Consider the following 25,270-nt stretch of genomic DNA (forward strand, 5'->3'; position numbering starts at 1 on the left):
AGAGGCTCGATATTGTACTTTATTGATGCCCATGAATTTTGGGTCATTACAATAAGTCTTATTTTATTGTTAATTTTGCTATTATTTTAGAGTCATTTGTTTATTAAATTGTACCTATTATAATATTATTTAAGTATAAATAATTTTTATTTATTTTAATTTGTTATGAAATATTTATTTTAATAATTTTAATATTTTTAATGAATTATATTTTTAATTTTTATAAAAATAAAATAAAAAATTTTAATACGGGAGAATTGAATTGAGTTTAAATTTTAATATTTTTATTTGAATCGAATTTAAAAAAATTTAAATCCATTTTTTTAGGCAGATCCAAACCCAAACCTATGAACCAAAACTAGAATTTTATAAAAACTCGGCCTCACCCCATCCTACCCAACCTACAAACAACTTTAGTCCAAACCAAAGTGGCATTGTCACCCTTCACTCTCGTGCCGTCTTGTTTGACCGATTTCTCTGTCTCCGTGGAGTTGTTTTTCCGGAAAAGAAAAGAGGAAAAATAATAATCCATTAGGCTCAGCCAATTGTATTAAGTTCCCATCTGACGTGGTGATACCCTAAACATTCCTCCCCTTTTTAAGTCACTCGCTCTCTCTCGCGCGTGCAATAGCTCATCTCTCAGATTCTCGCACACTCTCCTCTTCTTCAATATGAAAACAAACAAAAACCAAAAGAAACAAATCGAAGGATCCAAATAATCCCTCCAAAATTCCCTCTTTACCAAAAAATTAAAAAGGAAAAAACCCAAAACCCTCTCTCTCTCTCTCTCTCTCTTTTTACGTCTCTCAAAAACCCTAAAATTTTCATTTTTCTCCTCCCTCTCAAAAACCTTGATCTTTTCATACAACCCAAACAAAAGCCCCAACATGAAAACACCATTTCTAAGCTTTTACCTAATCTGGGTACTTTTCAATTAGGGGTTTCCCCCTTTCTTTTCCTTTGAAAATTTGATCTATTGGGTTTTCTTTTTGTTTCTCCTCTTTCTTATATGAATGGCTACAGGGAAAACTGAAGGTGAAGAATCAAAGAACAACAACAAAGTTTATACCAGGAAAACCCACAACAAGCCCAAAAATCCCTCTTTTTTCCCTCACCAATCTTCTCAGCAAACTGTACCCACCACTACTACAGATGATTATCACAACTCCTCTCAGCAGCTGCCACCCCAACACTTCGATGTCGTGGCGTCAGATGATTCATCTAGCCATAATCAGTTGCAGCGGGGTGCACAGAATGCTACCAATGGGATTGCAACTTCTGGGTATGTAAGATATGATAACCTTGTTAAGATTCACTTGAATGTTTTGTCCAAGAACGATGTTAGAGTTTTGCAGAGGAAGTTAACTAGAGAACTTGAGCAAGTTAGGGGTTTACTTAAGAAATTTGATGCTAAAGAAGGTAGGTTTAGTGGTGGTTATTCGAATTCGCGGGTCTTAGGGAATGAGGATGTTGATAGATGTGGTGGAAGTTTAGTTAGAGTGAACTCGGATGTCGGTTCTGTGGGATTGCCTAGTTCAAGGCCTTTTCATGGATTATCTGTGTCAGTGGCAGAGAATGATCGGAGTAACAATGGCAATGGTGTTGGGAATGGGAGTGAGTTTGTGGAGAAAGAAAAGAGAACCCCAAAAGCAAATCAGTATTATAAGAACTCGGACTTTGTTTTAGGGAAGGAGAAGTTGAAGCCTGTAGAGAATAAGAAGAAGATGAAACCAAATGTTGGGAAGAATAATGTGAGACAAGTGGGAGATGGGGTTGCAGCGGAGAAATTATCAAGTCGGATGTTTAAGAGTTGTAGTAATTTGTTAGGGAAGTTAATGAAGCATAAGTTTGGTTGGGTTTTTAATAAACCGGTGGATGTGAAGGGACTTGGGTTGCATGATTATTATTCAATTGTTAAGCATCCTATGGATTTGGGCACGGTGAAGAATAGGTTGAACAAGAATTGGTACAAGTCACCTAGGGAGTTTGCGGAGGATGTGAGACTAACTTTCAGTAATGCAATGCTGTATAACCCGAAAGGACAGGATGTGCATGTTATGGCAGATACATTGTCAGGGCTATTTGAAGAAAAATGGGCAGCTATAGAGTCTGAGTCTAACCTTAATAGGAGGTTCGAAAGGAGTCATGATTACAATTTGCCAACTCCCACTTCAAGGAGAATTCCAGCTCCAGCTCCAGCTTCAGCACCAATTCAATCTCATGGCCCTCCTGCTCTAGCTCATTCATCACTACCATTAGAAGCTAGGACTCTTGAGAGGTCAGAATCCATGACAATGCCTGATGACCCCACATCAAGAGATGTGGACTTGACTCCTACTGATAGGATTGGAGTACCAAAGAAATCCAAGATAAAGGATCCTGAGAAGAGGGATATGACTTATGAGGAGAAGCAGAGACTCAGTGTAGACCTTCAGAACTTGCCTTCAGAGGAACTTGATAGCATTGTCCAGATTATTAAGAGGAGGAATGTGGCACTTTTTCAGCAAGAAGATGAGATTGAGGTGGATATCGATAGTGTTGATCCAGAAACGCTTTGGGAACTAGATAGATTTGTGACCAACTATAAGAAGAGTTCGAGCAAAATCCAGAAAAATGCTGAAGTTGCTCTTCAAGCAAATACTGAAGATGACCATAATATTCAGGAGACTGTAAGATGATGGAGAAGTGACTTTTGAACCTCCAATTGTTTTGCCCATTTGGAATTTTTGTTCGCTGAAACATTTTGTTGTTATTCTTTTTGCAGAATCTGGAACCACCTGCTAATAAGGTATCAACAGTAGCTGAAACAGGTAATCACTGTGTACCTGCAAGAATTTGCTTTCCTTGGTATACGATTTACTTGTTTAGGTCTGAAGAAGATGAATTTTTCATGCACTCATTATTAAAACTGGTTGGATTGCTAAGCAGTGGAGAGGATTGTTCCTACATCACCTCCTATTCATGGAAAAAGGCAACAAAATGAAGAGAGTGGATCAAGTAGTTCAAGCAGTTCTAGCAGTGACTCTGGATCTTCATCAAGTGGTAAATATTAAAGTTTTTCTTTCATTATGCTTATATGAGTGTATATTTGCTAGATTTCTTACGCCCCTACTTTCATGCAGGTTCTGACAGTGATAGTTCATCTTGATGATGTGAGTAGTTCACCTTGTTTTTAATGGACTTAACTGAGGTAGGGCCATAAGGGTCATTATCTGTTAATGAATTCTTTCGATCCCTATTTCAAGTAGTGCAATTGTATTTTTTATTATGTTTGCATTGAATTTCATGTGAAACACATATCAAGATACAAGGTTACATAGTTTTTGATCCTTCTGATGCCTGTTTTGTTTACTTCCTTTGATGGCTGTCCTTATTATGATAGGTAAAAAAGGAACTCTAAGATGGTTTTGGTCTCATGTCCTGAAATTGGACCATAGTAGGAACATGTTCCATGCATGTTGAAGATGCTCTATAGCAATTTGAAAATTTTGATGACCAATGTTTTGCTGTTGTCATATTCTGCTCATGGATCATATATATCATTTTAAGTGCTTTCCTCTTTTACCCCCACCCTTCCCATTAGTCCATTCCTTCGGTTATAACATTTCTCAAGTCTTCGTTTCAGTTCAGATCATTGTATCTGTTGCTGAATTGCTGATTACATTTCATCCCGATTCATTTCTATCTTCCATCACATGATTGCCTATATCACCGAGACCTTAATCACAGCTATGAGAGCCCAATTCAGAGTTCATCTTTTTAATTTTTTGGATTGAATATTTTGTTTTAAACATCATGTACATGGTTCTTGAGTTCTAAGCAAAACTTAAACTGAGCGGAAATGTTGATTCATTTTAGATATGTATCATGCGGTTATCTTTGTTTCTCAACATTTGATGAGCTTCTTGTTGCTTTTTGTATAGATCATCTTATGATGGAAGGTGATTCAAGATCATTACAGAGTAGCAACCGACAACTTTAGAAAAATGTGATTCTACCATTTTAGAAGGGGGATGAATGACATTAAACACTCAATTTTGTTTTTGTACAACTGAAGTGTGCAAAGCTGCTTCTTTCAGTTAACATCATCCGAATCTCATTATCTTTGTTTTGGACAAATTGTAACATAAACATAGTTGTGGCAAGGGAAAACAAGGTTCTTTGTAGGCCGGCCAATGTTCCATGTTCATTAGCTCCTTGTCTCTATCATCTCTTCAAATCCATTTTTGCACGCCTCTACCTTTTAACAGAAATCAATGGAAGGGGATTTTTCAGATTAAACATGTTAACCCAAAATCAAGGTTTAAGAATTAAGTGTGATTTATCTGTAATGAGCACCCATATCTACCCTTCCTTTTATAACATCTATCATATTATTCTATATTTGACTGAACATTGACATTATTAATATTTTTCTATATCAAATATACACCAATTTTCAAAAAGTAAATTATTACAAATAAACTAGGTATAGTGATTATAAATAAAAGGATAAATATTAAAATTATACATGAATTATGGTTTAATGTGTAATTTTATACATGGAATTTCGATTTGATCCAATTCTTATAAATTATTATCATAATTACTTATAAAACATCATTATATATTTATATATTGGATACATAAATAATTATATTTATCTAATATAAAATTAAATTGATATATTTATTTCTTAGATATGGATGATAAATCAAAATTAAAATTTTAAATATACATTTAAATTACAATTAGAGTTTTATGTATATAATTACACATTAAATTATATAATTTTGAGATTTATCCTTGAATAAAATTTAACTAGTGTTGATTAAGTTACAAATCTCAGCCCAGAAAAAAGGGTGAGCCCAAATTCCAATACAAAAGATGAGTTGTTGGCCCAAAACTAAAGTGGCTCACACAATCAGGTCCTTATAAAAATAACACACGCGGAGTTCTTAGGCTCTATCATCTTCAAGCCTCAAGTTGAAAGACGGTCTCTCTTTTCTCTGTGAATTTTGTAGGGTTAGGGTTTTAAGGGTAAAGCATCCTCCAACATGCAATACATGGATCCAACTAAGAAACGCAAGTTAGATGAAAACGGTACTGTTTCAGCGCTGTCGGAACCTGACCCTATCACCAAACTAACCCCACAAGATGGCCGCAAACTTATTGAGCGATTCACCGTCGACCAACTCCTCGACATCCTCCAAGACGCCGTTTGTCGTCACGTCGACGTTCTTTCAGCCGTTCGATCTATTGCCGATCAAGATCCGTCTCAACGGAAGCTCTTCATACGTGGGTTGGGTTGGGATACCACAACTGATGGCCTTCGTTCACTCTTTTCGGTCTATGGAGAACTCGAAGAAGCGGTTGTTATCCTCGACAAGACTACCGGGAAATCGAAAGGGTATGGATTCGTTACGTTTAAGCACGTAGATGGTGCTTTGCTTGCTCTTAAAGAACCCAGTAAGAAAATCGACGGGAGAGTCACCGTGACACAGCTGGCGGCGGCGGGGAATTCGGCGACGAATAGTAACCCGGTGGATATTCATATGAGGAAGATTTATGTAGCCAATGTACCGTATGATATGCCGGCGGATAAGTTATTGGGCCATTTTGCTCAGTATGGGGAAATAGAAGAGGGGCCCTTGGGGTTCGATAAGCAGACGGGGAAATCAAGGGGTTTTGCTCTTTTCGTTTATAAGACAGCAGAAGGGGCTCAGGCAGCGTTAGCGGAGCCTGTAAAGAACATTGATGGGAGACAAATGAATTGTAAGCTGGCTATTGAAGGGAAAAAAGGGAAGCAAGGACAAGACGGGATGATGCAAAGTGGCGGTGGGGTTCCGGGAAACGCAGAGATGGGAATGGGAGGACATGGTGGAGGATATGGTGGGCCGGGTGGTTACGGTGGGTTTTCAGGGGGGATGCAAGGGCCGCCTGGTCCCATGGGTCATCCTCATCCCTTGAATTCATCAGGAGTTGGAGTGGGCGCTTTGAGTGGAAATGGCGGTGTTGCTGCTGGGGGTTATTCTGGACTTGGTGGGCCGTATGGTGGGTATGGTGGACCAGGTTCAACTGGCTATGGTGGACCAGGATCAGCTGGTTATGGCGGACCAGGTTCAACTGTTTATGGTGGGTTGAGTGGTGCTGGTGCAGGGGGTGGGTTGGGTGCTGCAAGTGGAGGGTCTTCATTGTATAGAATGCCGCCGAGTTCTGCTGGGATGCCAACTGGTGGTTATCCAGAGACTGCTCATTATAGCTTGTCTTCCTCGGCTGCTTTCCCTAGTCAGCTTCACCAAGGGGCTGGGACATCCCCTGCGCCAAGAGTTCCACCCGGTGCAATGTATCCCAATGGGCCACCGTTCTACTGAGGTTATTTTCCCTGATTTAGCATTCCTTAAATTCATTATACTACATGAGGTGTTACGTTTTTTTACTATCCGCCGATTGAGAGTGAGTTAATTTTGTGTTTGTGCTTGCTCATGTTCTTTGTTGTGGGTATTTGTTCCTTGTTTGTTCGTGCTTCAAAATCTGGGGTTCTTTTCCTGCTTTGTTTGGTCAGCATTCTGTTACTTGTGTGCTATATACCTGTATAGTTGTCTGCATATGGTGATTTTACTTCTTTTTGTAAAAGATACCATATATGGTCTTTTTTTTTTTTTTTTCAAAATGGTTTTTCATTTTTTGCTGGTTTTCTTTTATTTTCCTGTATCTTTTGTGAAAATTATATGCCCCTATTGTGTAGACAACTTTATTTATCTATGGTTGGTGTTTAATATCTATGCTAGAAGCCTCTGATTGAGTTCCCGCCCCTAGGAGTCGGTTGATCTCTTTTCTTTTGTGAAATTATCTACAAAATTATAGTGAACCTTTAAAATAAAGGACATAAGTGTCGTTATATATTTTTTTATTTTTTAATAATCAAGTATGCAAATGAGAAAATTAGCATTCCCATAGTTATGGATCCTTTTTCCCCTCCTGTTTATTATCATTTACTTATTTTCACCTACATAGTGAGTGTTCTAGAATTCTTTTATGGTATGGCACTAAGGTTTCCTTCTTTGTGTCTCATATTTATTTCCCTTTTGACTTGTTGTGTTGGAAGGCATATTATGATCTTGTCTAATCATGTCTAGAGAACTGTATTCAGTACGTGGGTTTTACTATTTGTTGGTATGAACTGAATGGCTTGTTGTGTTGATAAAGTACAAATCTTTTGGGTACACTTAAATTATCTTGGTTGGTTCTATTTTACTGCTACCAATTGGAGAACAGATATATATACTATTGATATTGGATGAGATATCCATCTATGTGATCAGTTTTCCAGATAGGATAGCAGTTTTCTTTCATGTTTGAGTTTGCTGTCTCCTTTCAATGTTTATGCAGTTTTTTGAGTGTCTTCCTCGGTAGTATCATTTAATATTCCAATTCTGTATGGCCCACGCTTTTTCATTTCATTTGATTGCATCTAAAGAAAAGAAGAGTGGATTTCAATCTCTATATGGTGCCTCGTATTTATTATTATTTCCAGTTTAACTTGCCTTAAATATGTCATTTTTGCATTGTAGATTATAACTTAGTTGTTCATCTTTCTCATGATTTGCATGTGGCGCCTTGCATGCCCTTTTAATGTTTGTTTCAACTGTTAACTAATCAGAGGGAATATTATCTTCATTCATTTCAAATGAAATCTAGCTTTCCATTATTTGGTATTCCAAATTTTTTTACGGAAAAGGTTTCCATCACTGTGAAGTCTTAAAGACTTTTTTAAATGTTTTTTGTGCAATTTAGATAGACAGATGTTTATATATATTCTCACTATGATTATTGCAATTGCCTTGTGTTTCTGTTTGTTCTTTCTTGTTCATTTGAAAAGGGACAAATGTCTGAGCTTATCCCTACATGTAAGTACAGCGGGTATGCATGTGTTTTTTTTTTCGGTAGTGTTACTTTAATACATTGTTTTCAATTAGTTTTTGACATTTCATTTTTTTGCTTGATGATGTGAAATGATGAATTTAGTTATAAATGGGTGTTTGATTCAGGTTTATGACAGCTTGTTGGGCGCAGATGCTTTTTGTGGTTCTGGTGATTGCCTGAATGCAGACTATATATACTCTGGCTTGATGAATGCATTAGCTGGGCTCTTACAGCCACTTCTCTTGATTTGCTCCTTTAAGATGTTTGTTTCTGAGTGCTGGTTGGCAAAACATGTGATCTAGACTAGTTTTTCTGTGTTCCGTTAGGAACTCTTGTTCCAGTGGTACCTTTTAGTTATTAGTATATTTTTTTAATAATACAAGTAGTGACAGTTTTTTGCCTATTTTTGCCAGTATCCGTGGTTGTTGCTTCATCTCCTCTACTTGGAAGTTTATTTTTTTCTTGGTTGATATCATTGTTCTTATTGATTTTCTATTAGGTACTCTGGTGTACTATACTAAAAACAGACATGCAGCTTATTTTTTGAAGTTAAATGTAGTTATTTATTTTGCTGTATAAATTAATGGGCTGTAGAGAATCTCTCTCCCAGAAAAGTGTTACTTGACTGTTATTTTGCATAAAGTCGTAACACCATTTTCTAATGTCAACTTTTGTGTTCTTGTTACACTTCTGCTGTACTTGGCTTAATTACGTGTTAAAGTTGCCAGCCAAAGATGACTTCAAGCTTATTGTGTCATCAAATTATCATATAAATGCGAGAGTTTTGGTAGTGTTGACTCTCCTCTCCACCTGATATTTGACTGATGTACTTTTTTCCTCCAAGTGGAGTATTTCTCTTCTCCTTGTTGTGTATAAAATTTGTAGAACGCCCAAATATCATGGACTTCTTGGGTGGGTTCTTGTTTCAGTTATGAACCTAATGATGTGAGAGCAAGTATTTCATTAAGCATACCAGTAAATTGTCAGTTGCTTCTTGATCTGGTGCTGCTATATGTTGAGTGTTGGTGTACTTAATCAGCAGTTTGCTTGTATAATCTGTGTAGTTTTTTCCCCTTTTTTGGACTTGCACATGGACTCTTTCTGTGTACCACTTCATTGGCAACATAAACCGAGTCCCTCTCTCCTATCTGCCGCAATGTTCTTTGTTGACATATTTCTTTTGTTCAGTGGGGTTTGGACTGTGTGATCGCTATGCATTAGAGCTAGTATCTTGATAGGTTTTGTGGATATGGCCGGTTGAAAAGCTAGCTTTTATTTTCCTTTTCTTTTAAGTATAGTTCTGTGGTTCATGAAATTTTAAGTTTACTTACTGAAACCTTAGGTCAATATCCAGTTCGAGTGGAGGTGATGTATCTGTGAAACAATTTCCTTGTGGGTTATGATTGTGCTAGCTGATTTTGATATCTGTACCGACTCAATTCTCTTGGCATGTTCCTCCAAAAGGAGGTTCTTGTTGTGAGTGCTTTTCAGTGGTTTTGAAGAAATCCTTGTATCCTATTTTTGTCGCGTAGTTGCCAAAAATGTGCCTCAAATACTATTTTGCAGACTGAATTATCTGAGTTTTTAACTTTGATTCTTCAATACCATGCTTCTTTGTTAGCTTTACGAAAATGGGATCTGTTTTACTTGATGAAAGATGAGGCTATTTGGTCTATAAGATTTAAATCAACACAACCATTCAACAAGTTTCATTGTCATCCTCTTTGGCTTTTTCCATTTGTATATCTATTTTGCTTTCAAGAAATTTTGTTTTGTCAAGGAACCAGGTGTATATCCCTCCCATTCCCCCTTCCTCCCGCCCCCCTTTTATTGATGGGTAGGTAGGGAAGTGTGTGACTGACATGTTTTTAATGGTGATGGGTGGGATTAATGCTCTTTATATTATGCTAACTGGCATTGGTACCTTCTTTCGCCCTTTGTTTTGGCCATCTGCTGTGGAACACCGAGGCATAAATAAAACCAACCTCGAAAGATGAGATGGAAGGCGTATGGTTGACTTTGCTCCACCACAGCACTCAAATGAAGCAAGATTGGACGCATTCACTAGAATGTAAAATTACCATTAGTTCCCAGGGGCGCCTGCCTATACTGACAAAATCAGCATCAGATGCCTAACCCGGAGTTATGCGGTAGTGTGCGTCTCAGGTGGTGTTAATTGGTTTCCTGACCATACATTTGTAGCCCTTATTTTCTTCTGGCCCAGCATATATTTGTAGCTTATCCCCTAGAAATTAAGTCATGAAGATTCCTTATTCCAGAGTGTTGTGCATGTATACATGGATTTTTGTACCAAAGGAAATATATACATGGATTAAAAGTAAGAATGAAGATTAACATATTTCTTTGTCAATTCCTCCTATATTTTTAAATTCCTTTGAAAATTTCATATTTGAAAATTCTAATAATATGACCCGGTGAGTAAAATTCGATTTGATTCGAAAAATTAAAAAAAAAATTAAATATTGAGTTAAATGAATAGAGTTATTTGAGTCATTTTGAATTTTTTTTGAATTGATAACTTGAATAATTTGAATATTAAACTATAATATTTTATATTTTTATCCTAAACTTTCAAGCTTTTTTATTTTTTCCTTAAACTTTTACTTCTTCTTACTTTTCTCCCAAAACTTCTTATTTTCTTTCTGTCCCAATCCCTTTATTTACCCAAAATTCATTTCTCATCAAAATTTTACTCTTTCATTTATTTTTCCTCAAAATTTTACTCTCAAAAACCCTTAAAACCTTTTATTTTTCCCCTCAAATTTTACTCCCTCTCACTTGTCCCTCAAAACTTTTACTTCTTTCCCATCCCACCCCCTATTTACCCCAAACCCATCCCACCTATTTTTTTTTAATATTTTTCCTCTAAAATTTTACTCCCCCTATTAACTTTCCCTCAAACTTTTACTCTTCAAAACTTTTTATTTTCCTCCTAAACTTTTACTTCTCACTCTTTATTCTCAAATAAAAATCAAAATTATCCAAAAAATCTCTAAACATAAATAGTAATAATTTTATTTATATCTACTATTTATATTATTAAATTAAATTTCACATTTTATATTATTTATATTATTTAATTGTTTAGCCATATTAAATATTTATATTAAAATTAAATTATTAATGATACCATAAAATATTCGTGTTAAAATTTTATATTAGTATCAATTTTACATTTATCTTTAAAATAACTTTTATTAAAAGATCAGATTTTTTACATTTAATATATTTTTAATTTCAAAATATATAGTGATAAGAATATGAAGATAATTAAAACAACTAAACAAGCAAAGAACCTAATCCGTATATAAAAGATTAATAAATAAATTATGAGGTTATGAAAGGTAATAAAAAAATTGATTACGGTGAATAAATTTTATTACGACGGGTGATAGTGGTTACAATGACCCAAAATTATTTTTTAGAATTTAATTCGAACAAATATATTCGATTTGATTCGATTCGAATTCCATCTCACTCGATTCGAGAAAATTTCAAATTAAATTATAATGATAAAATATGATTCATCAACTCGATTAACTCGAATTTTTTTTATTTGATTTGATCAAACGTTTACCTCTAAACCCAACAAAACCTTTTTCTTTGTGTTTTTCATATTTTTCATGGTACCATTGTCCATTAACTCTTTTCTATCTCAGACCTTTTCCTTTTCTACTTTTTGGATGATGTAAAAAGCTTAACAGAATCTGACATTAATGATCACCTGTTTGCTTGATTGGTATGGGGAAAGATACTAAAGATCAAAGTAGCATATTCCTCAAAATTAATTTGGTCGTTTTATATAAGAAAATGATTTAAGATATCGAATGAAGTAATAGAAATATAAAATAACACAAATATGTATGGGTTTATTTTATTTTTAAATTCTTTTTTTTTAATACTGAAAATATGTTAGGGAATCAGATAATTATAGTTTTGAAGTTTAAATAATAACCCAAAAAAAGGTTAGAAAAGTAAAAATCATTTGGTAAGCTCAAAAAAAGGGGAAGAGGGACATTTGGCAGCTACTGTAAACCAGTAAAAGAGTGAAATTTAGTTCACTTATTTTTCCCATTGCTTCACTTGTTATAAATACAAAAAACCCAGACATTTCTTCCTCCTCGAATCTCTCAACCAAGCCATTCCAACACTCTTCAGCTTGAACTCTCCGCAACAATGTTTCGATCAGTAGCTCGATCGGCCGCCGGAAAGCACCTCCTCCGCCGAGGATATGCCACTGAATCTGTTCCCGATCGGAAGGTCGCGGTTTTGGGCGCTGCCGGAGGGATTGGCCAGCCCTTGGCTCTCCTCATGAAGCTTAACCCTCTTGTTTCTCGACTGGCTCTCTATGATATCGCTAACACTCCCGGCGTTGCAGCTGATGTCAGCCACGTCAACACCAGATCTGAGGTCCATATAAAAATTACATCATCTTTTTTTTTTTTCTGTTGGATTTAGAATTTGTGTTTTATTTTATAGTTTTTATTAAATTTATTGTCAATAAAATGTGATTTATCTGTCTACATTGCGAAGGTATGAGTTGATCTAATGTTTTGTTGATGGAATTTCTGTAATGATTTAGTTGCTTGGTTCCATTCAAATTTGACTTTGATATTATGTTTTCATCTTCGCGGAAGTTTATATTAATGCATCTGATTTAATTTGAGTATTGTATATATGTCTTTTCATTTGGCTTGATCACTTGACTCTTCTTGTTTTAAAGGATTTGAGAGTTGGATTTTTTTGCTTGTTTATGCAATCTGTTTACCTTAGCATGTAGATCTCCATGTTCATTTGACTGCTTTGTTCCTTTAGCAACTTACATCCTTTTGTGCGTGTGACTTCAGGTTGCTGGATATGTTGGTGAAGATCAATTGAAGCAAGCTTTGGAGGGATGTGATGTTGTCATCATTCCTGCTGGGGTGCCAAGAAAGCCTGGTATGACTCGCGACGATCTTTTCAACATCAATGCTGGAATCGTCAAGGGTCTATGTGCTGCTATTGCCAAGTATTGCCCTAATGTGAGTTTGTATCCCTTTTTTTTTCCTTTAATTTATCTTCTTTGGAGAACTATTTTATTTGGATCCTTCATGCTTCTAAGACTTAAATTAGCTAGGTTCTGTTTCTTCTATATGACTGTTAAACTTGAACCAAAGAGGGATTGCTGTGCTAGTGATTGGATAAGCTAATATAGAATTATTTCTTATATACGATTTATACCCATTTCCTTGCTGTTTAAAATATAAGGGATAGTTTTGATAATTGAAAGATATTGCTTAGCATAAATGAATTATTTCTTTATGTTGTAAGCTTCTATAAGACTTTTCTTTCCCAACTATTTAATAAGCTGGTTTTATGGCTCAGGCACTTGTTAATATGATCAGCAACCCTGTCAATTCAACTGTTCCAATTGCTGCTGAGGTTTTCAAGAAGGCAGGGACATATGATGAGAAAAAGTTGTTTGGTGTAACTACCCTTGATGTGGTTAGGGCTAAGACTTTCTACGCTGGGAAGGCAAAAGTGAATGTTGCAGGTTTGTTGAGTTCTCTACATAAAAGGAAGTTATATATATTTCTATAAACAAAAGGAAAAAAAGGGGGTCGTTTACCACTCCTCCATTTCCTCTTTTGAGAACTTCTGTTATGAAAAATAAGCAATATTCCAAGTTGAGGGTTTCTGAAGTAAACCTTTTTTCTCCTTCATGAGAAGTCCTTTACTCATAAACATATTATAGAATCAGAAAATTTGGATTATAGAAGTAACTATCTGATTGACAAAGTTTCTTCACTTTCTTGCAGATGTCAATGTTCCAGTTGTTGGTGGCCATGCTGGAATAACCATTCTCCCACTATTTTCCCAAGTACTTCCTTGTACCCTGTATCCCTTTTATCATTGCTTTTATTTGATATCGAAATGTATCTAATGCTTGACACTGCTGTGCTCCTTTCAGTTTTTTGTTAATCATAGCCTTCGCTAAGTTTCATTTTAAATTTGTTTAGGCCACACCAAAAGCCAATTTGCCTGAAGAGGATATCAAGGCTCTAACAAAGCGAACACAAGATGGAGGCACTGAAGTTGTGGAAGCAAAGGCTGGAAAGGGATCAGCAACATTATCAATGGCGTAAGTATCAGTCTTAACTTCATCACTTTCATGTTTTGATTTCCTTGCAATTGTATGTATAGTTGTAAAATGAAAGCATATGATCTTAACCTAAGTTGTCCTGCTTCTTTGTACAGCTATGCTGGTGCAATTTTCGCTGATGCTTGCCTTAAGGGACTGAATGGTGTTCCTGATGTCGTGGAATGTTCATTTGTACAGTCAACTGTCACTGAACTTCCCTTCTTTGCTTCTAAGGTGATTTTTTTCAAAAGACCTTGACATATCTCAAGTTTTTGTCCATCCCGAGTTTGTTATTGAATGGTTCTTGTGCTCCACTTGTTAGGGAGTGTCTAATTAACTAATGAATGGTTGTAGAAGGGTTGGAAGATACTTTGTATACAGATGGATGAAAGTCTTTTAGTGCTCAGGCATCCAATTAATATTAGATTGGATAGATAATTGGTTGAAGTGCACCAAGTTCTGAGTTATGATTTTTCCCTAAACCCACCCCCACTCTAAACTTAAGCCAAACTCAGATAGCTTCTTGTCTTACACTTTACCAACCCTTTTGCAAACTAAGCCCGGTTACGATTTATTAGCTTGAATTGAAAGGGTTTCTTTTCCTCTGCCATCGCTCATTACCGTAAATTCTTTCTGTAAATGCAGGTAAGGCTTGGAAAGAATGGTGTGGAGGAAGTTATGGGGTTGGGTCCTCTCTCTGACTATGAGCAGGCAGGTTTGGAGAGCCTTAAACCAGAACTTAAAGCATCTATAGAGAAGGGAATCAAGTTTGCCAACCAGAATTAAATTTATATTATTTGAGATATTCTTCCATTAGAACAATGAAAATTTTGCAGTTACTTCGGCTGCTATTGGTGTTTTTTTTCTTGCAGCAAGCAGCATCGGCTTTGCTGTTGTTAATAGGATAGCCATACCATAAGTTTCCACTAATAATTCCCAGTGGTATGTTGCAGGAAGTGTGTGATTAAAAACCCGTTTTTGTTTAGGTGGGGGATGTTTAATTACAAACCATTTTAAAATTGTGATATTACATTTAATCTTCCACGATTATTCCGTCTTTGGTGGTGACGAAGGCTTACTCTTTATCCTAAAGCATCTTTTCTATTGCTTTTTTGAATATATAATATTTTGACAAGAGAAGGGAAATATGGCTGATCATTGCAGACAAATTATTTTTAGTTGTTCAAAGGAATGTTCAAAAATAGTAAAAATTTATATCCATCTAAATTGGTTTTAGAATGTAATTATTCCAAAAAAATTTTGGGGACCTTTAAATATTTATTTTATATTAAAACACTATTCCATATATGGGTTTTTTATAAGATCAGGTAAATTACATCATCATTTTTATTTAAAATTTTTAATTCAATAGATGGTATATAACTTTCTCTCTGCATCAATAAATTTTTTTTCACTTTTCATTTACAATTAGTTTTTTTTTCACTTTTCATTTACAATTAGTTTTTTTTCAAAAATAATTTTAGATGTCACAAATATATAAATTAAAATTTAACAATTTATCCTATTACGTTTCAATTTATTCAATTTAATGATTAATAATATAAATTATCCTATTAAAAATTAATGTAAAGTGAATTCATCTATAAATAAATAAATAAATAAATGATTCTAAAAAGTAAAATAAATATATATCTTAACAACTATGTTCTTATACTATTCACAAGGAGTTGATAGAAAAACATACATTATTTAATATCAAACTCATCACTATTATTACGAGGAGTTGATGTGATTAATAAAAAAAATTCTCGAAAATAAAATATATGCAAAATAAGACTGTCTATAAAGTGGGACAATTAAATGTACTGTCTTTTGACTTTTCTTTGGACATTGCTAGCTGTCAAATGGAATTTTGCGTTCAATGTCTTAGATTCTTACAAAAGGATAAGGACACGAACAAACCACAAAGCGTTACATGAATGTTGAAATGAGATCATCATCAGTCTACTAAACATGGATGCCTTGATTTTTAATTTTCTCTCAATTTTGAAAATCTACTTGAAAATTTTCTTAAATCTCCACGTAGTCGTTATTTTATCTTTTATCCTTTTTAGATATTGTCAAGGTTCCAAGTTTCTATCTCATTCAAATGTAGAGATTCTAGTGACAGCCTTGGTGAATTCCAAGTCTCCCACGTGTTTCTGATTTCATCAATTATGTGTGATGGATAATCATCAATTTCTATTTTTTAACAGCTTTAATGATTCTTCATCTCTATTTTTCTGGATATTTCCAGTGTCATCAGCTACTATACTTCTTCCATCAGTCCAGAGTTTGTAAGTCTGATGTTGAAGTATATAATGAGCTTTTGTTACCAAATCAATCCCTGTTTTGATCTGATAATAATTAAAATTATTATAACACTTGTCAATATTTTTTGTCAGGTATTCTTTGTTTTCTTTGACAGATGATAATTTGGAGCTTCCAATCATTCTTTGAATAATCCATATTTGATATGGCTGATAAAATCTTTCTTTTTCAGCAATACCAATAAGACTACTTATTTGTATATAGAAATAATAGTAAAAATCATCTTATTTTATTATTTCTGATAATATAGTTTTAATAATTACAGGAAAATCTTTTAGTAGATTAAAAGAAAAGTTTTGAACAACTATTTCTTTTACAAAACCCCATTCAATGCTTCTTATATCAAATGGTTCATGATCAAGCCTAAACTTTATAGTAGGAGTCTCTTCTCCTAACTCATTTGTAAAAACATATGCTTATAAAAAGTATTCAGAAAAAATTTTTTAAAATTGAGTTTGCTGATTGCAAATAACTTTATTTATTTTTGAAAAAATATCTGCTGGTAAGATTTTTCTAGCTTTATTATATAAACATATTCTAAATACTTTATTTATAAGAGGACTATTTGTTCCTTTATGAATAAAATATTGAAATATATCAAGAAGATTATTTATCTCCTCAATATTCATATATTCTATTTCAAGCTCTTCCCAATCTCTATATAAAATTGATTTTAATAATAATTCATGAGCTTCATCTTCTTTAGTTGTTTTTTCAACTAAGAATTGCGAAAGCTTTGTAAGAGCTCGTCTAAAATTTGCTCTTTGTTCTAAAATATGGGTTTTCCATATTTCATTGATGAATTTATAAATTTCACTTGGTAAACCTGGATTATAAAAATCTTTTATCTTTGGAATTTATTGTTGTTTCAACAAATTTTTTGCTCCTTTGATCATTTCAGCATAACTGGCTTGAAATGCTGAATTTGGATCTTGAGACCAAGGGTATTGACTTACTGTACTTGGTGAAGAAAATAGTTGAGATCCAACCGTTGGTCTTGCCATTGGATAGGGAATATAATATCCTTGGTTGGAATAAAATGATGTTTGTGGAGATGGCTTAATAAATCCTTGATTAGGAGTTATTGATTTCCCTTTATTGGGTTTTTTTATGGACTGTGGTCCATTCTCCAACCTGTTCTAGAGGTTTTTTACCTCTATACATAAGGTCTGCTAAGATAATCAGCAATAATATTACCAGTGCCTTTTACATATAAAACTTCAAAATTAAAACTACATAATTCATTGTACCATCTAATTCTTGTAATGAACCGAAAGTTACGGTATCGGAAATTGAGTCTTGAGTACTGTTTCCGTGAAATTTATTCATGAATATTTATTAGAAATATTTATGAATTATAGTTGAATGGTTATTTAGTGTTTAATTAAGTGAAGTAGCTTGAATTTAGTTTAAAGGATTAAATTGCATAAGGAATAAAAGTTTAATTATAGATTAAAGAAGTAAAAGGGACTAATCTAGCAATTAGACCCTAAGTGCCATGTGTGTGAATGTATGATATAACATGTGTAATAGTTGGTATATATGTGTAATAGCTATAAGATATTTTATGTTATAGCTATTACACATGTTAATTTATATTTTTATAGGTTAATAATAATATAATATAGTATAATGAATAAATAATAATGAGTAAAGAAACATAGAAAGAGTTACAGAGAGCAAACGTGAGAAAGAAAGAAGGAAAGAAAGAAAGAAAAGAAAAGGGAAATTTGAGGATTAAGGCCCTAAAGTTTAATTGGTAAGTTGTTTTAGCTCATTTTCTTATGATTTTTATGTTTATGGATGCCTAATTCAAAGTTCTACATGTATGAGGTTAAAATGAAGAAAAATAGAAAATTTTTAGATATTGATTTAGTTGAATAAATTGAGGTTTTATGGGTTAAATTGATAGGAATTGAAGTTAGAAGTGAAAATTGAGTGATTTATTAAAAGAATTCTAAGTTAGGTTTAAATAGGGATTAAGTTGAATAGAGCTCAAAATTTATGTTTTATAATGAATTTTATGAGTTAGAAATTGTTAATGAGTTGATTAAAAGAGAATATGAAGCTTAAGTTAAAGAAAAAGATTAGTAATGGAAAAAGGACGAAATTGGAATTTTTGTAAAAGTTTGATAGAAAGTGAAAATGTGTTTTATGAATTAGTATATTGATGAATTTTAATTGTATGATTGTTAGTAGCAAACGTAGCACGGATACGTCATCAAAGAAGGAAAAGAGAAAGTGAACGAAGATATCGATTAAATTCGATAAATAGTGGTTTGTATTTCTATAAACCGAGCTTAATCGTTATTGCTATATTTGATATTTATATTGTATGAAAATGTGAATGAGGTAAGTATTTTTACCATATTGAAATGAATGTGATTTTGAATACCCTATTAACAGTGTCGGGCTAGTCGGATATAGTTGACATGTCATAGGAATTGGAAGTATTGGGATATTCCGACATTGAGTCGATGAGACACTATGTGTCGACTACTGTTAAAGTTCCGGATTTGTTCCGATGAAGTACTTTGTGTACTATAATGTTAAAGTTCCGGATTTATTCCGATGAAGCCCTATGTGCTTATCCCGAGTGTGGGTTGGATCCGTATCCGCCGATGTCCGAAAGTTATGTTAATAAGGGTAAATAAAGTAAAGGTTATTAAAGTCTTGATTGATATTGAATAATAGCAATAATGTGTTTGAATTACCATGTTTTAAAGTTGATTAAGCTATTGTTTATAGAAATACCACTGAGAGTATTCTCAGCGTACGGTTTGTTTCCGTGTGCAGGCTAGGTACGAAAGTATAAGGACTCAGCATACAAGCCGATCCCCAAACTCAAATTGGTGAAGTTTCTATCTTTTTGGAAAATGGCATTGTACCTAGGATGTCTTTTGGTTATATTGAAAGTATCTAAGTTGTTAAATGATATTTTGGTATGTTTTGTAAATGTTACCAAAACCTTAAGAATGGTATGTTTTGATATGTTAGTGAAGAGTAATAAGAGGAATTGTTGGTAAATGTTGTAGAAAGAAGAAATGAAGATGTTATAAACTTAGTTATCAACATTTTATACTAAAACAGATTTGGACAGTAACAGTAGTCCAACTTTGAAAATATACCAAAAATAGTATAAAGTGAATTAGATGATGAATAAAATATGTAATTGAAGCTTAATGAATCTATTTTTATATGGAAGAAACAAAATTGGTAAAAGAGTTGTATTTTATGAGATATTTACGTTTTGGTGAAACAGGGTTAGAACAATTTCTGGATTCCCTATTCTGACTTTAGAAATTCACCATAAATTGTGTATTAAGAATTAGGACTCAAACTTTATTTTTATGGATTCCTTATTGAGTCTATTTTTAATTGAAAGAAATGGAATAGTCATTGGATTTCTGTACAGGAAGAAATTTGATTCGTAGTGCACAAGGGTCAGAGTAGCTGAACCCTGAAACAGGGGAGACTTCTTATAATAAACTGTACTAATTGGCCTGACCAAAATTCTAGAAAAAATTAGTAAGTAGATATATGAGTCTAGTTTCAGGGAAAATTTACGGAATTGGATTTCGAGTTTCGTAACTCGAGATATGATTTTTTAGCGACTGTGACGCAGATGGATAGTTTACTACGAAAACTGTTTAAGTGCTAAGATAAGTTTTGTAATGTCTCCGCTTGACTCGCAACGGTCTCGGTAGGGGGACGTTACAATATTGATTGGTATCAGAGCTACTTAGGTTTAGTCGGTTCTAGGACTAAATCGAATGTCAATGGGAATCTAGAGGTACATGCCATTATCGAGTCAAATTTGAGTTGGGATTGGATGTTGATATGTTTGTTGAATATTTTTGTTTTATAGCATTAAGAATGTCGATAAAAGCATTGAGGATACTGATCAAGAGATGTATAGTGAAGATGATGAACCGTATAATGTGAATGAATCGAGTCTGCAACTCCAAGTGTGAATCCAGAGGAAATCAACCGAATGTTGGAAGTGACAATATCAAGTCTTTAGAATAATCGCCGATGCCCTTCAAAAGCGGTAGGAACTATGCTTGCTACGTCCTCTATCCCTACTACCCAAGAGCTCCAATTAAAGAATTGAGAAAATATGGAGCTACAGAATTTTTGGTGCCAAGGAATTGATTCGACTATCGCTGAAAATTGGTTAAAGACTACAAAGAGAGTTCTCAAGCAACTTGAATGTACACCACAAGAAAGCTTAGTGTGTGTTGTCTCATTACTGCAAGAGGAAGCTTTAGTATGGTGGGAATCAGTGATTCGAATGTACTTGAGGAACAGATAAGTTGGGACTTCTTTCAAAAGAGTTTCAAAATAAGTATTTGGGAGAAATGTACATAGAAGACAAAAGACAAGAGTTCTTAACACCTGAAACAAGGTGAGATGCTTATAGTGGATTATGAACGAGAATTTCGAGATTGAGCAGATATGCCATCGAGTTTGTACCGATCGAAGCCGACCGATGTAAAAGATTTTAAGAGGATTACGTGATGAATTTAGACTACGTTGATGCCTCTTAGAATCACCGAGTTTATGGATTTAATGGAAAGAGCTAAGATGATTGAACAAATTCTTGGAAGGGATAAAAGTCCAAGTTGCTCATTCGATGAAAAACGTCCCGAATGGTTAGTTCAAGTCCGCAGCCTAAGCGGTCAAAGGAATCACGAGGTAATTGGAGATTTAGTTCTCGATCAGAAAGGAGTGATCGAGGTCGGAAAAGACAGACTCATCGTGTTCATCTGGCAAGATCCAAGTCCGCCTTGAATCTTGAAATTCCAATATGTGAGCATTGTGGAAACCGACACAAAGAGGAGTGTAGAAAATTGACTGGAGGTTGTTTCCGTTGTGGAGCTACCGATCACTTTATTAAAGATTGCCCAAAGATATCTGGAACAACACCGACAGTAGTGCAAAGATCTGAATTTGCTTCCAGAGGTCGGGGATCAGGCCGAAGTAGTTCGTTTGCTAGAGGTGGTACTAGAAGAACTAGTGAGAGTGCTACACAACAATCTGAAGCTAGAGCTCCAGCTCGAGCGTATGTTGTGAGGACTCGAGAAGAGAAAGATGCTCACGATGTGGTGACAGGTATATTCTTATTGAATTCAACACCGCTTATGCTTTAATAGACCTCGGTCATCACATTCATATGTTAATACGAAAGTAGTTGAGACAAAAAAATTAGAGTTTGAATTGTCTAAAGTTATAATAGAAGTGTCTAGTCCACTGGGACAAACTACTTTAGTGAACCATATATGTCAAAGATGTTCGTTAATGATTCAAGATAGAATATTCCTGTTGATCTGCTGATTATGCCATTTGGCGACTTTGATGTTATTTTGGGAATGGACCGTTAATGTAACATGGAGTGATTTTAGATCGTTATAAGAAGAAGTTTATTGTTCGAATGAAAGTGAAGATAGAATTGAAGTAAATGGTATTCGGACTAGTGGATCAATTCGTATTGTTTCGCCATTAAAGCTAGCAAGCTTCTTCATCGAGGTTGTAATGCTTTCTTAGCATATGTGATTAATTCGATTCGCTTGAAAGTCGATGTAGTAAAATTGATTGTATGTGAATTTTCGATGTATTCCCGAGGAATTACCGGATTACCCCCGATCGAGAGGTAGAATTTGTGATTGAAGTCTACCTGTACAGATCCCAGATCGATACCTCCGCATCGTATGGCACCTCTCGAGCTAAAGGAATTAAAAGTACAGTTGCAAGACTTATTGGACAGAGGTTTTATACGACCTAGTACATCACCATGGGGAGCTCCAATGTTATTTGTTAAGAAGAAAGATGGGTCGATGCGATTGTGCATTGATTATCGACAACTCAACAAATTGATTGTCAAGAACAAGTATCCACTTCCCGAATAGATGATTTGTTTGATCAACTGAAAGGAGCTCAGTATTTTCAAAGATTGATCTAAGGTTGGGATACTATCGTTGAAAGTAAAAGAGTGCGACATATTGAAGACGGCATTCGCATTTAGGTATGGGCATTATGAATTTTAGTGATGCCATTTGACCGACAAATGCCCTCGCCGCTTTTATGGATCTTATGAATCGGATTTTTCAACCATACTTGGATCGGTTCAGTAGTAGTTTTTATCGATGATATTTTGGTGTATTCCAAGTCGAAAAAGATCATGAGCAACATCTCCGATTGTTTTGCAAATACTACGAGAAAAGCAATTGTACGGAAAATTGAGCAAGTGTGAATTCGTTATCGGTTGTGTTTCTTGGTCATGTCGTATCGTGGATGGAATTAGAGTGGATCCAAAGAAGATTGAAGCGCTTATTCAAAGGAAAGTTCCTAAGAATGTATCGAGGTACGAAGTTTTCTCGGATTGATGGTTACTATCGAAGATTCACAACGGATTTTCAAAGATAGCCTTACCGATGACCAAGCTACTACGAAAAATATTCCATTTGTTTGGAATGAGCAATGTCGAAAAGTTTTGAAGCATTAAAACGAATGTTAACAGAGGCACCGTGTTGACTTTACCGTAATCGAAAGAGATTTTGTAGTGTACAAGTGATGCTTCATTGAGTGGATCGGGATGTGTATTGATGCGAACGGAAAGTCATTGCTTATGCTTCACGGCAACTGAAACCGCATGAACGCAACTATCCAACTCATGATTTAGAATTAGCAGCTGTAATTTTTGCCTTGAAGATTTGGAGGCACTATCTTTATGGTGAAAAGTGCTATGTTTATACGAATCATAAAAGTTTGAAGTATCTACTTTCACAAAAAGATTTGAATCTGAGACAAAGGCGTTGGATAGAGCTTCTAAAAGACTATGATTGTGTCATAGACTATCATCCGTGGAAGGCTAATGTAGTAGCCGACGACCGAGTAGAAAAGTCTGCGATTGAATTACGAGCAATGTTTGCACAACTTAGTATCATCAAGATGGAAGCCTTTTGACCTGAATTAAGAATAAAGCCGAATGTTTGATCGAATCGATCAAGATAGTTAGAAGATGATAAGTTGTTAAAGAAAAGAGAGATGATTCGAATGGTACAATGAAAATTTTAGCATTGATGGAAATGGTCGCTTAAGATTTCGAATCGACTTTGCATTCGAATAATTCGAGTTGAAAGAGTTAATTCTTCGAGAAGCTCATAATAGTCCATTTGCATTTCATCCTAGAGGTATGAAAATGTATCGTGATTTGCGTGAATTGTATTGGTGGTCGGAATGAAAAGGATATAACGAATATGTGGCAAAGTGTTTGACTTGTCAACGAGTGAAGGCAGAACATCAAGTTCCATCGGATTACTTCAACCCATCAATATTCTGAATGGAAATGGGACCGAATAACGATGGACTTTGTGACGGGATTACCGATGTCTACAAGTAAAAAGAATGCTATTTGGGTAATAGTTGATCGACTTACGAAGTCACTCATTTCTTAGCTATGAGAACCGATTGGTCGTTAAAGAAACTTGCCGAGGTTTATGTTCGGAAATCATTAGATTACATGGTATTCCAAAATCAATAATTTCGACAGAGATCCAAGGTTTACGTCAAGGTTTTGGAAGCAATTACATGAATCTTTCTAGATTTCGACTTCATTTTAGTACGACTTTTCATCCACAAACCGATGGTCAATCTGAACGGGTAATACAAATTTTAGAAGATATGCTTGAGCTGTATGATTGATTTTGAGTCTAACTGGAATATTATTTGTCATTAGCCCAATTTGTGTATAATAATAGTTTCAATCAAGTATACTGATGGCACCGTATGAGGCTTTGTATGGACGAAGATGCCGATCACCCGTATGTTGGATGAATCGAATGAGAAGAAGATGATTGGACTGAATTGGTTCAAGAAACGGAAAGTACGATTAAGAAAATTCGGAAAGATTGAAAACGCTTTTGATAGATGTAAATCGTATGCAGATTTGAAACGACGGATATTGAATACTCGATCGGGATAAAGTATTTTAAAGGTTTCACCTTAGAAGAAAATTCTAAGATTTGGTCAAAAGGAAAATTAAGTCCTCGTTTTATTGGGCCTTACGGGTTATTGAGAGAATTGGACCAAGAGCGTATCGATTGGCCTTACCTCCGAACTACGTAAAATGCACGATGTCTTCCATGTTTCTATGCTAAGAAGATATCGATCGGATCCTTCACATGTTATTACGACCGAGAATGTAGAGATTCGACCGACTTATCGTATGAAGAAGAACCGGTTGAGATTCTAGCACGAGAGGTAAAAGAATTACGTAATAAACGTATTCCTTTAGTAAAAGTGCTATGGCGAAGTCACAGTGTTGAAGAAGCTACATGGGAACCGAAGAAACGATGAGATCTCAATACCCCATCTTTTTTCGTAAATTTCGAGGACGAAATTTATTAAGGGGAGAGAATTGTAATGAACCGAAAGTTACGGTATCGGAAATTGAGTCTTGAGTATCAAGCTTTTAGTGAAATTTATTCATGAATATTTATTAGAAATATTTATGAATTATAGTTGAATGGTTATTTAGTGTTTAATTAAGTGAAGTAGCTTGAATTTAGTTTAAAGGATTAAATTGCATAAGGAATAAAAGTTTAATTATAGATTAAAGAAGTAAAAGAGACTAATCTAGCAATTAGACCCTAAGTGCCATGTGTGTGAATGTATGATATAACATGTGTAATAGTTGGTATATATGTGTAATAGCTATAAGATATTTTATGTTATAGCTATTACACATGTTAATTTATATTTTTATAGGTTAATAATAATATAATATAGTATAATGAATAAATAATAATGAGTAAAGAAACATAGAAAGAGTTACAGAGAGCAAACGTGAGAAAGAAAGAAGGAAAGAAAGAAAGAAAAGAAAAGGGAAAT

General features: G+C 34.5%; 3 protein-coding genes and 1 long non-coding RNA gene across 5 annotated transcripts; all 4 read left to right on the forward strand.

Annotated features, from left to right (window-relative positions):
- Positions 1 to 404: 404 nt before the first annotated feature.
- On the forward strand, positions 405 to 4,189 carry LOC108480137 (transcription factor GTE4-like). Of its 2 annotated transcripts, none has more exons than XM_017783019.2 (5): positions 405 to 2,669; positions 2,765 to 2,810; positions 2,929 to 3,042; positions 3,123 to 3,190; positions 3,924 to 4,189. In XM_017783019.2, exons 1-4 carry the CDS (start codon positions 1,014 to 1,016, stop codon positions 3,146 to 3,148), a joined length of 1,842 nt encoding a protein of 613 aa, XP_017638508.1. In that variant the 5' UTR covers positions 405 to 1,013; the 3' UTR covers positions 3,149 to 3,190; positions 3,924 to 4,189. The 2 variants fall into 2 exon arrangements, with proteins under 2 accessions (XP_017638508.1, XP_017638509.1); XM_017783020.2 differs by having other exon boundaries at positions 3,123 to 3,152.
- Positions 4,190 to 4,916: 727 nt separating this feature from the next.
- On the forward strand, positions 4,917 to 10,250 carry LOC108483028 (UBP1-associated protein 2C-like). Its single transcript, XM_017786204.2, has 2 exons — positions 4,917 to 6,354; positions 8,031 to 10,250. Exon 1 carries the CDS (start codon positions 5,037 to 5,039, stop codon positions 6,351 to 6,353), a length of 1,317 nt encoding a protein of 438 aa, XP_017641693.1. The 5' UTR covers positions 4,917 to 5,036; the 3' UTR covers position 6,354; positions 8,031 to 10,250.
- A 1,694-nt stretch (positions 10,251 to 11,944) lies between these two features.
- On the forward strand, positions 11,945 to 15,139 carry LOC108480222 (malate dehydrogenase, mitochondrial-like). The gene is made up of 7 exons (XM_017783134.2): positions 11,945 to 12,336; positions 12,774 to 12,947; positions 13,291 to 13,459; positions 13,725 to 13,786; positions 13,926 to 14,047; positions 14,164 to 14,281; positions 14,693 to 15,139. Exons 1-7 carry the CDS (start codon positions 12,103 to 12,105, stop codon positions 14,831 to 14,833), a joined length of 1,020 nt encoding a protein of 339 aa, XP_017638623.1. The 5' UTR covers positions 11,945 to 12,102; the 3' UTR covers positions 14,834 to 15,139.
- Positions 15,140 to 18,604: 3,465 nt separating this feature from the next.
- LOC128288848 (uncharacterized) lies at positions 18,605 to 19,423 on the forward strand. The gene is made up of 2 exons (XR_008278808.1): positions 18,605 to 18,655; positions 19,175 to 19,423. It is a non-coding gene; the product is annotated as an uncharacterized LOC128288848 (long non-coding RNA).
- The last annotated feature ends 5,847 nt before the right edge of the window (positions 19,424 to 25,270 follow it).

This window comes from Gossypium arboreum, chromosome 1, assembly GCF_025698485.1.
Source record: "Gossypium arboreum isolate Shixiya-1 chromosome 1, ASM2569848v2, whole genome shotgun sequence".
Taxonomy (NCBI): Eukaryota; Viridiplantae; Streptophyta; class Magnoliopsida; order Malvales; family Malvaceae; genus Gossypium; species Gossypium arboreum.